The sequence below is a fragment of the Amblyomma mixtum genome, chromosome 9, assembly GCF_055824585.1.
Source record: "Amblyomma mixtum isolate Tamu chromosome 9, ASM5582458v1, whole genome shotgun sequence".
Taxonomy (NCBI): domain Eukaryota; kingdom Metazoa; phylum Arthropoda; class Arachnida; order Ixodida; family Ixodidae; genus Amblyomma; species Amblyomma mixtum.
Window position 1 is genome coordinate 105,137,103 of NC_143020.1, and position 14,939 is coordinate 105,152,041.

The window sequence follows — 14,939 nt, forward strand, 5'->3', positions numbered from 1 at the left end:
GGAAGTGAACAAAATGATGGTGATATGCATGAGACCACAATGCTTTTGACTTCTGATGCACTTCTGAAAGAAATACTACCACCATAAACAGAGGAAGAGGAACGAGCTGGTGGCGATGGAAACATTTATTTAGAGGAACAAGCTGGCCAAAATGGCCTATGTACATTACTTTTATTTGACAAGTGGCAGCTCTCGATGAGCTGCACGAGAGAGAGAGGAAGATCCTAGGCACCTAAGGGGCTAGCTGACCTTCCGCTTCTTAACCTTCTTGCCAAACTGTATTGTCTTCTTTCGCTTCAGTGCTTCCTTCTTCCTCAGCTGATGCTTGATTTTCTTGCGTGCCCCCGCCTCGGGGTTCCTCACCATCTGCAGAGAAAGTCAAATTAAGGCAGGTCATCATGTGTACAGTTTCCATGCAACCGTCTAGAGCGCATGAACGGCGGACCGGAGAGCACACTTGCGTCATTTACGAGCGATGTAGGGGCCCGAAGCAAGACCATATGGTGCACGCACATCCCCATGAACGATGTTTTAACTCCCAATGTCATTCAAATCTGTACTGGGCCCGTCAGGCTGCGGCAGTCATCATAAATAAGAACAGAGCGTGCTGTTCGAGCTCTCTAGATAACTTTGTGGGCCACTGTACATTTTACTATAGTTTGATACAATTTAAAGCGGTAAGCACAGTGGTGTAGTAGTGCCTAATGCCTAAGGAGGCTGGGGGAAGAGGATCTTAGAAATAAATTTTTTATTAATGAAGTCCCAACTATAAAATCTTCTGGGAACATACATTTTTGCATGCTGATTCCAAATATGTAATTTAATTTCATGTACAACAAGTCCTTGTGCACTTGTGCAATATGTTAGGTAACTTCTGCCGAGAGTTCAAAAGATATTCTTCTGCGGGGAACTTGTTACAGTGCATGCCATTGGTTTCTCTTGACATCAAGCTATGCAATAAGATAAGGGTAAAATTATCATCCTTCCTGTTTGTGAAGTGGCAAATTCAAAACCCTGTAACCCAACTTCTATGATAGGTGGGATAATAATTTTGCCCTTATTGCATAGTTTGATGTCAAGACAAGCCAATGGCATGCGTTCTAGCAAGTTTCCTGCAGCAAAATTTATTGAAAGTTCTTGGCAAAAAGTTATTTATAAATAAATAAAATAGTCACCCTAACGCCGTCTACCCTGAATGGGCCTGCACCGAAACATATAAAAAGTCATTTTTTCTTCGAACAGCCAATGACTGGAATGACCTTCCATCCGAAGTGGCGACCATCATCAATCCTGTTCCATTCAAAACCGCCATTGAAGACCATCTGTGTTCATATTAACTCTTTCGTTTGCCCACCCCTCATGTAATGTCCCCTGTGGAACCTTGAGGAAACAATAAATAAATTACATCACATATAAGTGCATGAGGACTTGTTTACATAAAATTAAATTACATACCTATTTGGAGTCAGCACGCAAAAATACATGTTTCTTGATGGTTCCATTATTGTGACTTTATTAACAAAGATTTTTTTTTCTAAGACCAGCTTCCCCCTTAACTGCTATTGGGCTTCTTCGATTATCCGCCTCTGGCAGCCCGCGGGTTGCTTGCGGGCTGCCCGAGCGCGCTCGATTTTCTCGGGTTGCTCCGCCCACTTCCGGTGGCTGCCCGGAACGCGTTTGTTTTTCTCTGGCTGGGCGGTTTCGGGCTCCCAGCCGGCGGCCAGACTCGCCAGGACGATTTTGTGCTGGCAGCGCTCGGGCAGCTAGCAGACGACAGAGAGGTGTACGGTAGCGGGAAGCTCGCGCGGCCATTTTTATAAGGACTAGAAGGACCGCGGTTCTTCATGCGATGTTTTGCGCGATGCAGGCGCTTGTTTCGACTAGGCCACGGTGCATATCGACTGTGTCGCCTGCAATGACACCTTTTGCGGTAGTTCTCGCCGTTTATTGATATGTTTTGCGTGCGTATGCGCGATCATATTTCGATCGTCTCACCACCTCGAAAGCACAATTGCTAGCTTCATATTACGATCGCATACTTCTGATTCACAAAATATTTCGGCTGTTAATTTCGTGCGCCCGGCGGATATTGCGATGGTGTTCGACGCCTTTCGCGAGAGCAGCCGGACTCCAGTTCCGAGTACGCGTTCAGACGCGCGTATATATGCATGTGCTGACCGTGTTTTACGAAGTGTTGGTTGAGCGCGATACGGGAGCGTATGGTCTTCATTGCGTTTGGCGCAGTGCAAAAGTGTACAGTCGCCGACTGTTTATTCGGACCTCACGGGGACCGCGGAAATGTCCGAATAAACAGGTGTCCGAAAAAACAAATTAAAAAAAAAAGAGAAAGAAATCGTTTATTTACATGCACTGGCTGATCCCGGGCTGGCGTTGCATATGTCTCCTCGCCCAACGCCGCCTCTCCTCCTCCTCCTCATCTCCGTTCTTTCTTTCACCACCTCCTCTACTTGCCTCCTCCCCGACATCGTTTCGAGAGCCGTCGGGCCTCATCGCATCTGCATCGCTGCGTGCTACCACGGCGCTCTCGCGGGCTTGCTGCCGCCGGCCTGGCGTTGCATAAGTCAATGCTCACGCGCGCTTCAACGAAACGTCTTGATACTGCTACTCGGGGTTCAACAGACCCCTTTCGATGACAAAACGCCGGCTGTAAGCCGCCCTAGGCTAATATCGCATCTCCAGCGCTGCGTGCTACCACGGCGCTCTCGCGGGCTTGCTGCCGGATAAACAAACAAAGCGGCTCCTGGATTGCCTTGAGATGGCTTACTAAGCTGCGGCCGGAACTGGTGTGGCGCGCCACCATGCGGCGCGCTACCGAACCACACGGAAACGATGATGATGAGCGGGAATTTGCAGTAGCGCCACCTCGCGGGGCAGCAAGGAGGCTCAGTTCAAAACAAAAATGGCGCTGAGCGAAGTGAACCGCGCGTCGGTGAGCGTCGGTGCGGCAAGTGCTGCCGGTCGAGTTGGCTCAAGGAGTGTCCGAAAAATCAAACGAGAGGCTGCAAGATGTCCGAACTTTCGGCAGTTGTTATACATTACGGTCTATGGGGAGAGTGGCGGTGCCACGAAGCAGTCTGAATAATCGAGCATGTCCGAATTTTTGGAGTCCGAAAAATCAGTCGGCGACTGTATATGCTTTGATAAACGCTTGACTGAAACATGTCCCTTATTAAGGGGGGACACCCCTCTTAGAACTATTTTTTTTATTTATGGACAGATTTACACCAAATTTTCACTGTTTGTACATTTTCATGTGCTGATTCTAAAACTGCAAACAGTTTCCCCCTGCAGCAGTAAGTTTTGTATTTATCATGAAAAATATGTCTTTTGTTTGGAGGAAGTTTGGTTAATTAACATAAGATCTTGTTGAGAAGATTACTATTTATAAATGATCTAGAATCACCAAGGAGTGCAATAAGGCATAAATGAGCATTCTAGGACGACTTGGACGAAAGTTACAGCTGGTCAAACATTACAGAGAAAAAGCTCATTTTGACTACTGAGACAAACGATTTATTTCCAAAATTTTCCTGAGGAAGCAGTAGTTTAAATTTAGCCTTATTGCACAACCTGTGCATTTATCTTTCTAGCACAAAAAGAATTGTAGTAATAGCTAATATAGAATTGGAGATATCGCTCCTCCAAAATTCTGTGCATGCCAAAATTTCAGTTTTGAGAAATCGAAAAAAACGTTTTTGGCATATTTTTGTGGCACTAAGGGTAACTAGAAATCACTGAAGTGAGTTCTGGCTAGTTTCTCATATAAAAGCACCATTTCCCGTCGACATAACTGCAGTTGCAACAAGCAAATTGCCGGCGAATAGATGGCATTGTTTGGAGGAGTGCCTTTGCACTGTGACCTCCCCCAAGCTGCAGCGCGCGATTCTACCTCACAACGGCGCTGTGATTGCAGTCAGCCCCTAACAAACGATACGTGCTCTTTGCTCATCTTGCCCCCCAAAACATTGAGAAGCAAATTTATTTCGTCAAGGTTTCCCATTCCGCGCTTTGAGGGACGCCGTTTCACGGCCGCCGCTGCGTCATGAGGTTTATCGGAGAGCTCGATCTATCGCGCACGCTGTTGTTGGCTGTCAACGGAAGCTGCTTAGGTATCGCTTTTTCATCTGCACAGTCACGATTACGCTGTGCTGCAGGAATCGCCCTGATCACTCCTCGCCGTCGCCAGCGTGGGCGTTATCAGGTCATCAGGAAGGGTGGGCGCTTTATCGCTGATTATAGATAACGGGTCGGCGCCGCATGGCTGATTATAGATAACGGGATGCGACGATGCAGCGTACACAACAGCGTACACAACGCGCTTCCTATCTATACCTTTCGCGCTAAGCATCGCTGGTTACGGCGTTATCAGACCATCGTGGAGCGTGGCTGCTGAATGTAGACACAAGGATGCAACGATACAGCGTTCCCAGCGCGCTTGCTTCGGATCAATATCTTTTAGTGCTTTTAGACTAAGACTTGCGTAAATTGAAATATTTCGCACTTAGCGCCCCACAAACCTCACTTCGCCGTGACAGTGGGACTGCCCGACCCACACAAAATGGCGCCGTGCTGCAAACGGTCGACGCCGTCAACCAACCAAAAGTCGCCATTTTGGTCACGTGATTTTGAGAACCAATAGCAGAGCGCGTTTTGCTCAATTTTGTTTCTTGGTTTGCCGCTGCTTGGGCTTGCTCATAGTTGCCAACCGGAGTATGAAAAAAGCCTGAATCGAGACCTTTCAAACGAAACCAAAATGGCGCCGGCGGAGCGCGTATTTTTCGAACTGCGGGCAGTCAAAGTTCGGTGCGATTAAACCTCAATTTAAAGGGCCGCGCGCGCGGTTTCACGTCTTTGGAACGCTATAACTCATGAATTAGGCAGTATTTTTCAACGAAAATTTGTAGATAGCTGCGCAATCACCTCAGGATCGCGAAAATGAAAAGATTGAAAATGCGATTTTTTGACCAATTTTCGGCCGCAAAGAGCCGTGTCCCCCCTTAAAAGCCCTCACGAGCACATTGCTCGAGACATCTCTGCGGGCATATATGTGGCCACACAGAATTGTCGCGCCGACCAAGTGCTGATTCTGTCGTCGCCAACTGTTGTACAGCTTCATGCTCGGGCCTTCTGCCACATATTCTCAAAATATCTGAGAAGTACCGCAGGCATGCACTTCCTCGCGTTTGGCTCATATTTAAAAAATAGATAAAATGAGCTCTGTAGCGCTGATCGACATGCAAACACACGCGGAACGTGAGGCGCCGACACGCAGGGCTTTATTGTAGCGCCTTTCATTTCAGTGCCAGTTCTCTGCTATAAAGCTGTATTATTACAGAAGCGATACGCAGCTAAATTTATACCGTGCACCCGCTTGTTCTAGGTGGACGTTAACAAGCTGATATGCGCAAATTTTGCCGAGATTATGTGTTCCTTGCTGGCAGCAAAAGCCGGCGGCCGACAGACGACAGTTGAACGAACGTATCCCGATTCTTTTCTGCTTACAGCTTACAGGAAGCAGGCTACGAGCGTAGAAATCGCAACGACCACAGCAGAGTCCACCAGGGTAGATCTTCGGCGGTCATACTTACTGCGTAGTAAGCAAACACGCAATAATCCGAGAGTACGGCTTGTCGTTTGATAAACAACGCACGGGCAGTTTTTCCGTCCTATGTGGTGTGGACTGAAACACGTTCGATTGCGATTGCTCATCGCATGCTTTTGAGGATTTCTTGAAGCTTACACAGTGCACCGAAGGCACACGCACGCGTTGTCGTTGCCAATGTATACGAGTGCGAGCTTGATCAGCTGCATATTCTGCAGTCTGCGGCACGCAGCCCTCAATAACTGCAAGTCGTTGTTTTCGATACCAAGCAGCCTATTTCTACCGTACGCGTGCGTAGCAATGAGACGCAGAACGCGAAGCGAGAAAGAGCATCTGCCCTCCGTGATCCGCGACTTGCGTGCCGCCGTGATTGCCGGCGGGGCTGGTTCCGGTGGCTGCCAGCCCACGTGACCATGATGCGTTTTCCTGTCAGAGACGAACTTGCGGGCAGCCAGCGGGCTGCCCGAGCGCGGTTAATCGAAGAAGCCCATCATGTGATGGCAATAAGGGCTGGTGCTATAGTTTAGTACATGTCTGCACTGAGCATACAGTATTGAGGCTCAACTTTTGAGAAAAAAAAATAGACATCATAATTAGAACTTCACTGCACAGTTCAACCTCTCCCAATGAAGGGAAGAAAGAAAAAGCGAATGTTTTCTGCACTAATGCATCGAAGGCATCATGTACAAGCACTGCCTGCATGGTTTCCATCCCCGCATCCAATCCTCGGCTCCACCAACTCACCTCGAGGGCCTTGTCCCTTTTCCGTTTCATCTTCTTGCCGGCCAGCTTTCCTTGCAAGGCCACCAGGGCGGCGCCAAAGGCCTCCACACCGGCCGCTTTCTTCACAACGCCCGTCACTTCGTTTGCCAGCTGTTTCATCTCATCACCTGTCGGCGTAGAGACAGAAATGAGTGACACGCGCGCCAGTCATGCATAAAGTGTGTCTGTCAGGAACCGGCTTCATCAGATAACAAAAAAAAATCAGGATAACAATGCTAGTTCCAGGGCCATCAAAAAAAGTTCATAAAAGGCTTCTAAAATTGTGTTTCACTTGTGATCCAAACACAATGCAAACCCCGAGAGGAAAAAGTTGTATCCTCGTTCACCTCAGAACACGAAAATGCAAGCCCCCACACTACTGACAATCTTGAAGTTAACAATGCACATTGTAGAACATGCAAAGCGTGCAGCCCCGCAGTCACTGAATTGTTTCTCGGTTGACACTGTCCAGTTCTTTCAATGCTTTCAATCCTCCTTTATATAGTCTCCCTTCAAAGGTACTCAAGCACCAAATTCAATACAGCGAATCTTCACGCAAGTTTCTTACACATTGGAATCCCATGCAAGGCATCACTCTACAAGAGGCGTCTCCGAAGGCAACTGACACTTCAATGCGGACAATAACTTCACAGTGGCCGAATATCTGGCACCATTTTCATTATATGTCATACGGCAGCTTTTTAGCTGTCAGCGTTTTAGAACAGCTGAACCCAGCAGGAAATAAAATCCTCTAAAACCTCATAGAAAGATCATATAGCACAGTTCAGCAGTGCCTTGTGATTACAGCATCCACCATCACTGGATGGTGCTACAGCAAAGGGGTGTGTTGTAGTAGGGTGCTTCGTTATAATGCTCATAAAATTGGATCATTTTTACACGTCATACGCAACCACAAGTCCCTGCCTTAGTTTCAGTCATGAAGCAGATGATGCTGGTCTCAATATTTTTTGCCAGCCAAGCCGTTTAATGCACAACACTGAATGTGTTCTTGTTCACTTTTGAGACAGACCAAACCCTTTGACACTCCAGTGGGATAATAAAGCCGTGGGCACAAAGTTCCACGGGCACTTACTCTGACTCGGTGACTGGTCCTCGAGTTCTCGGCAGATGGGCATGAGGATGAGCTCTAGGTGGGAGTGAAGCTCGGGCCTGGTCAGGTCCAAGGAAACAGCGGCCAAGAACTTGAACACGTTGGAACGCTGCATTGCGAAGACAGCCCCGTGCACTGAGAAAGAGCCCCGACACCAATGTGCACCATGACAAGCTGCAAAACTCTGTTTATATCTCCATCAACACCCTGTATGACTGCGTCTCAGGCAGTGTTTATGTTGTCGCACAACACTGCGAAAAAAATATGAAAACTTTAAACCAGTGCAAGCAATGCACTAGATTAGACAAATGACTTGCACTGAACATGGCCTGTTTGGTTTGACGATGTCAAAAGATTAGCCGCCGCGGTGGCTCACCTGTTACGGCGCTCGGCTGCTGACCCGGAAGACGCGGGTTCGATCCCGGCCGTGGCGGCTAGAATTTCTTTGGAGGAGAAATTCTAGAGGCCCGTGTACTGTGCGATGTCAGTGCATGTTAAAGAACCCCAGGTGGTCGAAATTTCCAGAGCCCTTCACTACGGCTTCCCTCATAGCCTTAGTCGCTTTGGGACGTTAAACCCCTTAAACCAAACCAAACCAAATCAAAAGATTAAGCGCCAAAGCCTGACTCAAACAAAGCATAGTGCAATGCAAACAAGCTAATTGTTCTCAACGAGCACTTAGCAATCCATGAATAGTCGGAAACATTGATAGACAAATGCATAACACTCACTACCCGACTTAAAGAAACAAAACTGTTTAATAAGGTACAAAGGCTTTTACTGACAATTCCACTTCATAAAAACTTCATTTAGCATTCCTTGGCACAATGTCTGAGCAGCTCCTTTTCTAGTGCTTGCAGAATTCTGTCTGCATTTGCGTTGTGTTAAAGAAACCAACCACTGCCGAACGTGTCACAAGATTATGGCAGAAATGAAAAGAATGTGCCTCATATGCAATATCGAAGAAATGAGGACTTATCGTTTTAATTTGAGACTGGAAATCGCATAAAACAAACTGATGTGCCATCTTGCAGTGAAATCCTGCCCTTACCCATGATCCCATCATGTGACCACATCTTGATGAAAGATCACCGATTTGTTTTAAATGCACAGTATTTTTTTTCTCCTTTCAGGAAGGTTTTGAATTTCTTTTCCTTGCCCACCTCTCCTTCATCGACTTCTCAAAGAGTTGCAAAAGTTTTCCGAGGGCAATTTCCCACAAAATTTCCTGCTGACAGGGCAATAAAACGGTTCATCACCTTCCATGCCTTCCGCACTCGCTGGCCTATAAGCTGCAAATCAAACTGCCAATGATTCTGACTTGATGGAACAGCGCAAAACATCGGGACAAGAGACAAGCGCTGTCTCTTGTCCCGATGTTTTGCGCTGTTCCATCAAGAATGAATAACCAACATGCCCAAGCTGCTGTCCTGGCTGATTTCATTTCTAGTACCTCGGGCTCTTTTCAGTGTTTCACTCTCGACTTCCAAACTCTCATTTCCCTCATCGTCAACGCCGTGTGCCGAGCACGGACCATGTCGTTTTGCATCCGGAAAACAGCGCTTGTCTCTTGTCCCGATGTTTTGCGCTGTTCCATCAAGAATGAATAACCAACATGCCCAAGCTGCTGTCCTGGCTGATTTCATTTCTAGTACCTCGGGCTCTTTTCAGTGTTTCACTCTCGACTTCCAAACTCTCATTTCCCTCATCGTCAACACCGTGTGCCGAGCACGGACCATGTCGTTTTGCATCCGGAAACAGCGCTTGTCTCTTGTCCCGATGTTTTGCGCTGTTCCATCAAGAATGAATAACCAACATGCCCAAGCTGCTGTCCTGAATGATTCTGAAATTTTGGATTCTGAAGGAACACATGCTCCAAAGGTTACAAGAAGTTTGCACTCTGCCACTCATTTGGGAAAGCGACTGCCAGCATAAGTGAGTCTGGTAAACGGCCACGATGGCACATACTTTGAATTTTTGTTGGTGGAAACCACTTGCATCTGAATTAACAAGGTAAAATATATTTATATAGAGCACATGAATCACGGGCAGGACCTCACAACCTGCCAGCAAGTTTCCTTAACATACAGGTCAACCCCCCCCCCCCCCCCCCCATTTCAGATGGTCGTTTTTGTTAATAAAAAGGTCAACTTAAACATGGCAATATAAAGTAGTAGCTTCCAACAGGTGAACGAGTTTCAACAATCCAACAAACCTTGACGGTGCATCGGGGATCAGACACCACCTCTGAATGCGCCTCCCTTGACACCTTCTTCAGAATCCAGTCCACAGAATGCACAGTGTCTATGCCTTCGCGAGAGGCACGTACCGAGACCTTCGTCAGGAACACCAGGTTTCGAATACCCTGCAGAACAAAAGCATCACCACGGTCAGTTCATGCAGGCATAGTGTCATTGGTCGCTAAATAAGCCAAGTGAGCTCAGGCAACGCCCAAGCCCTATAGACCTCTCAACAGAAGAGTGGAACTACAACATGATGGTAGAGATTAGAGGGGAAGGTTACAGTGAGGAAATAAAAGCATAGCTCTAAATACGGGGTGTGTGAATATTCGAAATTTCGAGCACAAACTGATTATGCTTGTTATTCGGTTCATATTTAATTAGAGAATTTTCAAATATTCCCCAGCAATCAAATACTGTGCCAACTTTCAGAAATCTGGCCACAAAAAACTACCAATATCTGGGCAAATTATCCAATGACTGCTACATTCCGACAACAACAAGGAACTTGCTTCGTTTTCAAACTCATGACTGTAGTAAAAGCTTCAAAAGTACCTGCAAAAGCACCCCTAGTAACTACGCCTCTTTCAATGCTTCAAAGCTACAAAAACCCGCGTAAAAAGAGCTCGAAAAGTTGCAGTACCTGTTCAGCTATTTCGGGAAGGACGTTGTCGGGCTGAAGCTGGGAGCAGAACTTTTCAGTCAGGCTTCGAACCTGTAACGCAAAGGACAAAACATCTTGACCACCGCACAATTTACACGCAAGGGTTCGCATTCGTTATATGGGGGCACACAGCTACAATGCACCACAAACAGGTGTACCAAAGGTTGTTATGTTGGATTTAGTTACGCATAAGCAAAGCCATGCATGCCGGCAGCGGTGGCAGAATTTCTTTGGAGGAGAAATTCTAGAGGCCCGTGTACTGTGCGATGTCAGTGCACGTTAAAGAACCCCAGGTGGTCGAAATTTCCGGAGCCCTCCACTACGGCGTCTCTCATAGCCTTAGTCGCTTCGGGACGTTAAACCCCATAAACCAAACCAAACCAAAGCCATGCATGTGACAATACACAAAATCAGAATACAGGTTTCTTTTGCTTTTGTTTTTTTTCTCAGCTAGAACCAGACACGAAAAAAAAAATAAACACATAAAACACCTTTCTCCCCCAGTAAAACTCATTTTTTTCCCAAAGAAGAAAAGGCAGACGGGTGTTCCAAAACCAGATTCTGATAGCAAGGCTTTTATTTTTATGTGTTTGTTTCAGCAGTCCCAAGTAGTTTTCCGAACAGTGGTTATGAATACTGAATGCATATTCGCTACCAGTTACATTAGTTTTCTTCTTTTAACTCATGCCTCCAAAAATACCACAAAATATCGAGGCACGGCTTTCAACACAATAACCACAAAATATGGCCAACCGTCCGGTCAACTTAATGAACAGCAGCGAAACGGCACTAAATGCTTCTTACACACAGGCCGTCAGTCCAAAAGCCACCACACAACAAGCAACTCAGTACTAGCAAGGACACAGGGTGACGCACCTTTGAGGGAGATTCAGTCAACAAGTACTCTGGGGAAGACTCGTCCGCACTGGGACCACAGGCGGTCGCCACCTCTTCCGGCTTGTAGGCGGCAAACACGGCGCCATAAAACTGTGAGGCTGCCAACTTCACCCAGGCGTGCGGATGGAGCAGGTACGTCTCTGCATAGCCTGGACAGACGGTCCACCCAAGAGTTGATTGAAAGAGAACCGTTAACAAGAAGGGACTAAAGATAATGTTGATGCACCACATTACAAGCAAGCAGCAAGATCTGAGTGTGGGAACAGCCACACAAGGCACATTGCAAATGAGGACATAAGCAGTAACATCATCATCATCAGCCTGACTACACCCACTGCAGGGCAAAGGCCTCTCCCATGTCTCTCCAATTAACCCTGTCCTTTGCCAGTTGCCGCCACTGTATCCCTGCAAACTTCTGAATCTCATCCGCCCACCTAACTTTCTGCCGCCCCCTGCTACGCTTGCCTTCTCTTGGAATCCACTCCGTTACCCTTAAGGACCAGCGGATATCTTGCCTTCGCATTACATGCCCTGCCCAAGCCCATTTCTTCCTCTTGATTTTAACTAAGATGTCATTAACCCGCGTTTGTTCCCTCACACTCACCACACAGCGTCCCAAAGTTCTCCTGCAATGCAGGGGCTCGCACCAGGTTGCACACCATGGCCACCTTGGACAGCGAGACCAGGTACAGGTAGATGATGTGGTCCTTGGTGCGCTCAATGTCTTCCACCGTAAGCTGAAACACAGGCAGCAGCAGTGGCAGAACCCTCCACAAAGGTGCTCAATGCCAATTCAATGCCTCCTCCATCTTAATGCCAGCGCTGTCTCCCATTTCACAACAGAACCCATTAGGTTGCTTTGGTTCCTTTACCCGTCACGATGTGGCGCCACTTATGGGGAGCGGCAATTTAGGTCACAGCCCAATCTGTTGGGATGTCTGGTGAATGCACCTCTAGGTGGCGTTGCTTCGCAAACAAGAAGAATCAGAATTTTTTTTTACTGATTTTCCGTCATATGTCACTGGTAACGGGAAGCCCGCACTCTCTTACTGCATTTGTGGAAAGTGCTGGCAAATGGGAGAGCGTCAGAAAGGGTAGAAGGAGAGAGCTCAATTTGGAGATACTGGCCCACCAGGCTGGCAATGAAATCGAGGAAGCACCGCCAACAACCGATGCAGCAAAGACAGTGGTATAGTAAAGACAGTGATACAGTTAAACATGAATGTAACGAACCTCCATGCAGCAACTTCTTCGACATTACTATGTTTCTTAATCCTCCAACGCAGCCCTTTGCTCTGTATGTACAGCATGATTTACGAGCAACCAGCAACTAAGGAGTTGGCGATGTGTAGGGCGGGCACTGCCACTCACAGCTCGTGGTACGTACAGAGTCATTAGCAAACACGGAGTCAACGATGTATGAGTAGCGGATAGTGCTCTAGGGAGAAGTCGGGGCTCGCGTGTTCGTACCATCCATGGTGGCACAGGAGAGTAATCGGAACAGCCATAATTCTGCACTATGTGCACGATACACACAGGCCAGGGAATTTTATGAATTCATATAAACCGTATTCACACAATGAATTGTACTGTATATCCAGGTTTAATCGTATTTGCTTACCATAAATTCAGAAATGCTTTTTATGTGTTCCCTCACATTTTTCTTTAAAGCTGTTTACCCTTCAAGTAGCGCACAAGTACAGAACAACAAAACACACATAACAGGAAAACATGAAAAAAAGCACAAGACAGAACACAACACCAAAGTCAGAGCCGCAGTGCAAACCCACAAAGACCAATCATTTGCCCGGATGGTACAATCAGCAAGGGCCAACATATGTAAATAGGAGTAGCCTTCCGATTCAGTGACACCCTCTCGCAAAAATGTAATCGGACAAGTACCTCCTCGAACTTGTCGGGGTGCATCTCTCTGACGAGGACAGGCAGCAGATCGGGAAGGTGGCGCTCAAAGCGCTCCTTCTCCACATCTGCAAACAGGCCCAACACCTGAGCTGCCAGCCGTCGGGTCGCAAACTGCAAGAAAGGAAGAGGGTATGCAGTGTTTTAGCAGAGCATCTTAGCTTCAATAGTGCCAGCCGTCTAGTTTTCCTGTCTCGGCTTTTGCGCCAGTTCTCATTCCAACAGCTATGTCACACATAGCATACAGCATTGGCCAGAGCTTTTTGATCACGCTGATTGGGAAACTTCCCAAAAGACTGAAACATTGAAATCTCGTGGTGTGAATGGATTAAAACTCTCAGTTGAGCAGACTGTCTCGCCACTTATGGTGTCCAGACAAAGTGCTAAGCGCTGCTCCTCAAAACAGTTCACCATCATTAGCTGGTAGCCCACCTCATAGGTGGCGCCACAATCCCCTAACCACTACAGGTTTCAAAGCGGAGTTTCACAATCGGTATGATCAAAGAGCTCGGGTTTGCCGTGCCGCCAATACTACCAAGTGCTAGCTGCGCAGCTGAAGTTCCTAGCAGGCTTGGCAATGGCAGCAGTACGCTAAGAAGTTGCACTATACTTGGAGACAGCTTGTCTCGGCAATGAAGGGAACGCTGCATGGGAAGAGCGTCCGTAACTGCGTCATTCCACCAAATAGTTGAGCAGCCAGATTGTGTGCCAGGCTGCTGACTCATTGCTCTCTCCATGGTACATTCACTCTGTAGCTGGTGCCCTCTATGGAAGCTTCTTGTAACTAGACGTGCCTAGAAAATTTGTTGTAACCAAGAAAACTGTTTTTTTTTCCTCGACTTTCAACACTGAAATTTGGCTGTTCTGTTAGAAACATGCTTTAAACAACAAATATTGACTACAGTGGACTCTCGTTAAACGGAACCTCAAGGGACCGGGAAAATATGTTCCGTTTATCAGGAGTTTCGTTTAGAGAGAGAATAGGTTCAGCATTGCGCAATCCGCTTCCGCGTGATCCCTACGCGGCTGGCGCGCGCGCGCGCAGTTGGCAGTCTCAGCGGATCTCAATTTGCGAAATCTAGGTAATAAGGAGAACGGTACACTATGAGAACTTTATTAGAGAAAAATAAGCAGTGAATTTTTTTTCCAGTAGTACTAGTGCTGAAATTAAAAAAAAAAATGTCAAAAGAGTGGGAATTACCACTTATTGGCTAGTGAAAAAGGATTTTATATTTGCTTGTTTGAGCTCTCGCAGCCGTTTTTTGTTAATGGCATCACCCATACTTGACAGGCTGTGCAGAAACACTTCCGAACCTTCTTCTCGTTGGAAGAAACTCTTCAGCATTTGGACTGCCGATTCCGCCTGCGCAGGTGTCACCACAGGATCAGAGTCAGCGGTCTCGTTTTCAAGCTCTTCCTCCTCGTCTTCACTTTCATCAGGGGGGCAGACATCAGCTATAATGCTGTGCACGGTATTTTCTGGGCACGTTGCCACATCGCTGTCGATCTGGACATATTCATCAAGTTGAATGCCCATCGCAGCACAATTCTCTAGTAGCAAATCTTCCTCGGCAGCGTCGTGAACATCATCAGGCTCACTCTGTGTGCTGGGTTTTTCTGTGGTTGCGGCAAACCCCGCATGCCTGAAGCAGCTGGCAATGGTGGTTGCACTAACCTGCCGCCAAGCATCATCCAGGAGGTAAACGGCACGCAGTACATCTA

The 14,939-nt window shown here is 47.2% G+C and overlaps 1 protein-coding gene across 1 annotated transcript in view; it reads right to left on the reverse strand.

Moving 5' to 3' along the window:
• Positions 1–107: 107 nt before the first annotated feature.
• Positions 108–14,939, reverse strand: part of LOC149330504 (small subunit processome component 20 homolog) — a 93,271-nt gene continuing 78,439 nt past the window's right edge. Inside the window, 8 exon segments of the mRNA XM_089561106.1 lie at positions 108–366; positions 6,368–6,513; positions 7,479–7,605; positions 9,712–9,861; positions 10,380–10,451; positions 11,277–11,446; positions 11,902–12,034; positions 13,200–13,331. Of these exon segments, the coding sequence (XP_089417232.1) occupies positions 241–366; positions 6,368–6,513; positions 7,479–7,605; positions 9,712–9,861; positions 10,380–10,451; positions 11,277–11,446; positions 11,902–12,034; positions 13,200–13,331 (1,056 nt within the window). The 3' untranslated portion in view covers positions 108–240.